Raw genomic sequence first — 7,897 nt, 5'->3', positions numbered from 1 at the left:
GTAATCTGTTTTGGCTCCAATTTCTAATAGAATGACAGCTAAGCTAAAAAGAAAACTAACTAAGTAACATTCTTTTTATTCCTTCTCACATATACATTCCCAAACCTATTTTTATTCGTATCAGTCACCTTTCGCACACTACAACTTTCGGACTGCAGCTACAACCCTATTGTTTTAATTTATTTTCTCTATAGTACATCTTCCCATTGTAACAACTTAAAGCTTAGTAATCTTTAGCTTGAGAGGAAGTGTTAGAATCAAATAATTAAACCTATATATTATTATTAGGATTGTAATCATAGATTATTATTTGAATTGGCAAATCATATAAATTAGTATTTATTGTACATGCTATTATGAATAGTGGTGAGTGTGGTCTAATTTCGAATATATGGTTGTTCGGTAATAAAATTATAGAATTTTATGATGAATATCACTTCTAAATTTCTATCTTTTTTACCATGCTTCATTTTACCATGCTTCATACACATGAAAATTTCCTCTTTTTTATTATTGGTTTAGAAAATGGAAACATAAAGAGGTTTGTGCTTTTGTGGTTATTTATTACGTAAGGTTAATTACATATATTGATTCATTTAGTCACCTTACTTAGTATGACAAGGGTTATTTGTTGTTTAACGTTCAATAGGTTGATGTATAGCTTGGGTGCCTTTGTGAATGATTATCATTTCACATTCGTTGTTTATTGCTACTGGTCTAATTTTTGCTTCAAGAGCAGGTTTAAAAAGGCAAGTGTTAAGGGTCTCCAAAATGATGACAAATCTCTACCGAAAGAAAGTACATCAGAACAAAGTCAATGTCCTTTACTTTTTAAATTTAATGAGGTATATTTTTTTTGCATTTTAATGTTAATAAATGCATATGCAAATTATTTTACAGTAGTATTTATCTTCTTTCATTTGAAAGGAAAACCAAAATTAAATGCATTTAGTGTGAATTAGTTACTTGTTAGTATTAATAGTCACATGCTTACTCCCTCTGGTCTCAATTATAAGCAAGCGTACATATTGTCACACTATTAAGAATGATAGTTAAGTGCATTTAATTTTCACGATTTTATGTATAAAAAATACAATTACTAACTTGCCCTTAATTAGTATGGTAATCTTCCACAAAATTAAGGAATAAGGATATTTTTGGAAAAATGTCATTAAATGTAGATAGACTAGTTGTCTTTTTATTATATTTGAGGCCAACAAATACATACAATTTTTTTGCATATAATTGAGCCCGGCGTGAGTATATACTTATATGTACAAAATCAATGATTAGTAGATTAAGCATTCACATAAATTTAGCATTCACATAAATTTAGCATTCACTGTATTTCTTGTAATTCTATTATAAAACAAGTGATGCTACTATGTTTTATCATTCATGAAGGCAACCATTCTAGGCAATGGAAATGTTAACAGAAACATTTTTGCAAAATTACATTTAGTTTTGCTTCTTTTAAGCATAATGGAGCAATAATTTTCATTTAGTTACAATTGATAATTCATTGATAAGATAATTATCCTGTCAAGAAATACTGCATGCATCCATGTGTAGATTATCTGCTATATTGAAATTCACATGAAATTGTACTTTCACTAGATATATCGCTATTTGCCCAAGTATAAATACTTGACACCAATCTTATTTGATAGGCAAAATTGCACTTTTAGTCTTTTATCGTCAACATAACTTTCATTCTTTTTCCACCAATGATTTTCAAACTATTTTAGGAGTTTTGCTACCCTATATAACAAAAACATTCTGAATTTTCACGTGATTTTAAGAATTGAATAAAGAAAATTTTGTATTTAATTTCAATAATCCTTATGTCTTACATGAATTCTATCTAGTTGAACCATTTTTTTAAATTGAGTGAGTGTTTCTTTTCTTATGATCTCGGTGTTAAAAACCCAAAAAATACACGATTTCATTGAGATAATTTGGAGAATTTTGTATTTCAATTTGCTGTTTATTTTTTGAAAGTGAGGTTAGGTCCAATGGTGTAAGCGTTTACAAATATAAAGGCATAATTTGACCAAAAGAATAAAGGACAAAGTAAAAATTAAATTAAGATAAATGCCCCAAAGTGCAATTTTGCTGAGTCACATGTGGTCTACTCTTTTTTATGTAAGCCAATTTAGTCTTCAACTCTTTCAAATGGGAAACCTGTAGAATACACTCCCCTCATTCTTGATGTTTGACCAAATTTAGTCTAAAATTTAATCTAGCTGAAAAAACAGCTGATGTCATTTAATACTTGACGACATGTTCACACATGGTAGTCCCAGGAGGAGGCCTAAAAGATGGGGTTACTTACCTGGGTGTAATGGGTTATATTTTTTATTTTTCCTATTCATGCATTTTCAACTAAAAGAGGGGTTATATTTTTTATTTTTCCTATTCATGCATTTTCAACTAAAAGAGGAAAAGCTCAAATTTGGCATCATCTTCTATTGATACTTGAAAACAGAATGCTTATTTTGAATTCTTCTCTTCTTTGCAGGGTTTTACAAATGCAGTCAAAAGGCCTGTTCGTATTCGTGAATTTCTGTCCTAGTATTTCTTTCAAGTAATGTTCTTTATTTATCATGTTTGCATTAGTAATATCCATTTGACACCAAGACTCTTCTAGTATAGTTATTAATTTTGTAGCATGTTTTAGAGTAAAAGTTCTCAATTATCATTTTCTTTGACAGAGTCCAAGTACCTACTTTAGTCCTGGTATTTTCCTTGTATTACATTTATGCTATCGAAAAGAAAGGCTGTGTAGGGGAAGATATGTCAATCTAGAGTCTATGATTACCTGTTACACGTCTAAGAATTAATCCGTTATTTAAACAACCTAGAATTAAGGATTTATTCGCACATAACACCTAAACTTATTCTAGTATTGAATGAACACTTAACCAAGCCACATCCTATTATAAACATTAGAAAGGATACTTGCCAGGGTATTCCTCCGATTTAGTTTTTCTCTGCTGTCAAAACCCAAAATAGTCTTTATAAACTAAAAGGATATTCATTTTGATTTATAAATTAAGCATACACAACGTACTACTTTATAATCAAAGTCTTTGATGCTGCAGAGATGATTAGATTTTAGAATAATTCAAACTCTGGTAATACACAAAAGCCAGTGCAACTGATTACTCACAAGTTACACTTTCCTACATATTTGTTTCATTGAGAAGCTTGTGATTACTTACTATCTAAATCATCGAGACTAAGCCAGTGTCTAACTTGACGAGGGACTGTCCACAGAGGCAAGGCTTAGACCCTCCAACCTTGCAAAGAGAGGATCAGAGTGGTTTTGTTTCCCTTCCATGAGTTTGTTGCAAATCCGAATCCTGAGTGGCCTCGTAGTAGATGACTCAATTTGTGGGCAACCCCTCAGTTGAAGTTCTTTCAAGCTTGGCATAAGTTCTTGCATTTTTTTAGGCAGAGAATTCAACTTCTGACAGTAGTTTATGGTTAACAAGGTGAGCTTTGGGGCTGCAAATTCCCCCTTGGGAAATGATGTGAAATTTTGGCAATGCCGTATGCAAAGGGAATAGAGGGATTTGAAATTTGGAGTTGCATCTGGTGCTGAAACAGTAAGTGCTTCCAGATTTTTGCATCCCCAAATATCTAGAGACTTGAGGTTAGGGAAGAGATCTAAAGGCAAGAGCATGAGTGAGTCACAACTATCAATCAAGTACAAAGATGTCAGTGATTGGTGGCACAAAGGTGCATGCACTGGGAATTCTAGCTTCTGACAGTTTTGAATGTTGAGCACGCGTAGAGCTGGAGCTTTGGGAAGTGGACAAAGCAAACGTTTGCAATCTCTGATAACAAGTAATGTCAAAGATGGAAGGCTACTTGGTAAGTTTCCCATCAGTTTGGGGCAGCTTTCAATATAAAACTCTCTAAGATGGCCAAAAGCTTTGTGGCCTACATTGTGTGCATCAGAACACCATTTCTCCAATGCTGACATAGACTCAATCCTTAGAATTTCCAGTGCAGGAAAGCTATTTGTACTTATACAAGTTCTATTTCCATAAAACTCAGATCCCACACTCATTAGTCCTTCAAATTTAATAATCTGAAGCTCTTTTAACATTGGAAGTTGTCCAAGTGGAGGTAATTTGTAGCAATATTTACAGCCCTTAAGTTTTAAGGACATCATGTTGCAAAAGGAGTAGTCGCTCAACCAATTTGGAAATTCTGTGCCTGGATAGTCATAGATATCAAGCTCCTTCAAATTTGCGTGTGGTTGGAGGCTGCATAGTATGGTCTTTTCATGTTGTGAATTATCAGTATCACCACTTCCACCCCAATCCAACGACAACTTTTCAAGGCCATGCTTTTCCTTCAATGTTGCATTCTCAGAATCCTTATAATTGACAACATGTTTTATGTCATGAATGAACAATGATCCATGTAAATCACATAGATCTCCCAGTTCACTAATGGAGGATCCATGATCTTCACCAACAAAAAAGTCACTCAACTTTTGGAGGTTTTTCAATTCACTGATTTGCAATGGCATCCACTTCAAACAAGAGCCTCTAATATCCATGCAGCGCAAGTTTACAAGTTTGTGAAGATCTTTTGGCAGTTCAATAAGATTATAACATCCAACTAACTTGAGTGTTTGTAAATTGTACAAACTGCAGATGGATTCAGGTAACCTTGTAATCTCAGTGTCAGAAACTTCTAGATAGCGCAGATGTTTTAGTTTGCCTATTGAATCAGGTAGACCGTAGAAATAAGCACCTATAAGGGTTAACACCCTTAGGTACCTTAAATTTGCAAACAAATCAATTGGCATGATGTTGAACAAGTCTATGGATGTACCTATTGTTCTTATTTGCATAAAGGTACGTAGACGATTTGCTTTGCTAACATCTTTCAGGTTTACATATGAGGAATAATGTGAAATAATGTGGGATAAATAGTGAGTTCTTTGCACAACTTCATCAGAGTTATCTTCTATTCTCACAGAAAATGTCCCAGATACAAATTGAGCCAAGTCATTTATAAGATGATGCATTAGGAAACATGACTTGCCACTTCTTGGTTGGTAAAAAAAGGATCTTGATACTAATTCATAAAAATACTCATTTCCAACTTCTTCAATTCTTTTATGTCTTTTTGATTGGTGCAGCAACCCTTCTGCCATCCAAAACAAAATTAGCTTCTCCTTTTCAAATTCATAATCTTTTGGGAAAATTGCACAATAAGCAAAACATCTCTTTAAATGAGAAGGGAGATAATGGTAACTTAATCTTAAAGCTGGAATAATATTACTCTCATGATCTTGCAGATCCCATATCTCACTGTTCAGTACTTTATGCCATTCTTGGGTATCACTTTTTGACCTCAAAAGTCCTGCAAGTGTTTTCACAGCCAAAGGCAATCCTTTGCACTTTTTAACTATTTCTCTTCCAACTTTTTCTACACTTTGAAGGCCATTTGAATCCCTATGGCCATAAACAAAGGCATGGTTTGAAAATAATTCCCAACAATCTTCAATGGACAGTTCACTGATATTATAAGGTGGAAAAGTTTGCATGATAGATGCAACTTTCCCACTTCGAGTGGTTACAATAATCTTACTTCCATTTGCCCCTGCATATTTAAATGGACTCCTAAATCTGTCCCAGTTCTCATAGTTTTCATCCCAAACATCATCCAAAACAAATAAAAACTTTTTCTTCTGTATACACATTTTCAGATTCCTCTGTAGTGAATTTAAATCTTCAACATCACAACTACACAAAGTGACAACCTCCAAAAGGTTCTTTGTGATCTTGCAAATATCAAACTCTTCAGAGACATAAATCCAAGCTTTGAGATCAAACTCCTTCTGTATTCTATGATCATTATATACTAGTTGAGCTAAGGTGGTTTTTCCAATTCCTCCCATACCAACAATGGGAATAACACCTAGTTGTTCATCATCAGAATCTTGTGACAATAGTAACTCAACTATGATATTTTTATCATTATCCCTTCCATATACGTCACATGCTTCAACCAAAGATGAGGTTGGTGTCTTGTGTGTCACTTTCACTTCCTTACCCACCTTTAGATCAAGTACTTCTTTCAATTTTATAACAAACTCTAATCTTTCATAAACATCCTCTATTTTCTGTTCAAGCTCTTTATCATAAAAGTTTGTAGAAAGGGAGTTGAATGTGTTTACCTCTTTTGCCTTCGTTTTTTCACTAGTAAATATCTCATCAAGTAGATCATCAGCATCAAATGCAACATCTTTAAGTTCCTCAAGCCACTCCTTCACAGCTTCGTTTTTCAATTGCTTTTCTTCTGCATCATTGAGCACAGCATGGATTGAAAACAAAATGATCTTCAACCTTTTCAGCAACTTCTCAATTTTTTGCTTCTTAAAGAAGTTTACAACCTCATGAGAAGCTATCCTATCAAGCAACACATTAAAAACAGCCCCCATTAAAGGCCCAGCAACAAGTTCAAGAGCCATGGTCTGTTTGCAGTGTGGGAAGGAGATTATACGGAAATAATTAAAAGAAATCGACAAATTATTTTAAAAAATGAGAGAATCTTGTCTCAATACCGAGAGTATTCAATATTTTGGTTTATAAAGTTAATGCATGCTAGCTGGCGCGGACAACTACATTAAAGGGACAAGGTGACTTTGTCTATATTATTATCTCCACATCTACTCATTTAACGTATATTAAAAAATAACTATAAGTCAAAGAAATTGAATAGTTATTTTATTAAATTATTATTTTTTAATTATTTGTGCTTTACATCATCGTAAAAAATAACTATAAATAAAAGAAATAGAATGGTCACAGTAAAATTAATATTTTGAAAATAGTATATAGAGTAATAATCAAATGACACAATTAAACAAAATTTAACATTACATTAACAATTAATAATGGCATTTATTTTTAGGTTAATTTTTTTTCTTTCTAAATTGACTCTTATTATAATACAAAAGGAGTATATTTTTTTTACAAATGCATGGATCCATTTGAAGACAAACTATTGTGTTTTGATCAACGAAAATAAAGCTACTCGATCTCTTGAAAAACTTAGTGCCAGCTCCATGAGAAAAAAACTTAGTCTTTCACTTCTTTTTCATCCATCAAATGAGAAGTTTAGGACCATGTTTTGAGTTTAGATTCACTCATTTTATTTAAATAAATAGTTTTCAACAAAAATTTAATTTGTTTTTTGTTTTATCTATCATTTCGTCGTCAAAGTGCAATGCTAGTTTGTTTGTCTTCGGTGTGCCGCATCATTTGTTTTCTTGTTTTGGTGCAATGTTCTCACAAGAAAATGGTTCATTTTGGTGGTACCATATTTTAAGTAAATGGGTTATGGAGGTTATAACCAAATTCAAAATCCTCTCAACTTTATATATGATTTATCAACACGTGATTGATTTGTTAATGTTAAAGATCATTTATAGTCAATATGAGAAAACAACAATAAATATTTTGTTTCCGTATATTGATGAAATTATAGATTGTGGAACTTACATTATTCTTGACCACTTACCATATGTGAAGAAATTAGTTTAATTGTTATTATTAAAGTTTTGGTTTGGTTACTTCTTATTGCCTTTTAAAATATTTATGTTGTTACAAATGTGTTTTTGAGTTTCTTAATCATTAGGTTTGATCTAAATCATGGATCGGGAATGTCTAAACTCATGGGCAATTTGAATGTTCCATCCTTCTTTTAGCATATGAGTGAAATTTATTTTTATATAAAAAAGACAACTAGAGCTACTCCATTTAGAAAAAAATTATAATTCACTGGTTAATTAGTTGAAAGAAGTTTTTTAAGAATCAATTAATCAAAAGATAAATATGTATATCTTTAGTAGTTTGTCTCTGTTTTA

General features: G+C 32.3%; 1 protein-coding gene and 1 long non-coding RNA gene across 2 annotated transcripts; one reads left to right on the top strand and one right to left on the bottom strand.

Annotated features, from left to right (window-relative positions):
* Positions 1-6: 6 nt before the first annotated feature.
* LOC101494793 (uncharacterized) lies at positions 7-2,803 on the top strand. The gene is made up of 2 exons (XR_190587.4): positions 7-845; positions 2,522-2,803. It is a non-coding gene; the product is annotated as an uncharacterized lncRNA (long non-coding RNA).
* Positions 2,804-3,017: 214 nt separating this feature from the next.
* On the bottom strand, positions 3,018-6,628 carry LOC101494471 (putative disease resistance RPP13-like protein 1). The gene has a single exon (XM_004517245.4). The coding sequence runs from the start codon at positions 6,497-6,499 to the stop codon at positions 3,254-3,256; it is 3,246 nt and encodes a 1,081-aa protein (XP_004517302.1). The 5' UTR covers positions 6,500-6,628; the 3' UTR covers positions 3,018-3,253.
* Positions 6,629-7,897: the final 1,269 nt, after the last annotated feature.

Source organism: Cicer arietinum, unplaced genomic scaffold, assembly GCF_000331145.2.
Source record: "Cicer arietinum cultivar CDC Frontier isolate Library 1 unplaced genomic scaffold, Cicar.CDCFrontier_v2.0 Ca_scaffold_5764_v2.0, whole genome shotgun sequence".
Classification (NCBI taxonomy): domain Eukaryota; kingdom Viridiplantae; phylum Streptophyta; class Magnoliopsida; order Fabales; family Fabaceae; genus Cicer; species Cicer arietinum.
This window is presented reverse-complemented; position numbering and strand designations above follow the sequence as displayed.

What these genes read in the sequence shown, in the direction of transcription:
- LOC101494471 (XM_004517245.4), bottom strand. Translation starts at nt 6,499, where the DNA reads ATGGCTCTTGAACTTGTTGCTGGGCCTTTAATGGGGGCTGTTTTTAAT.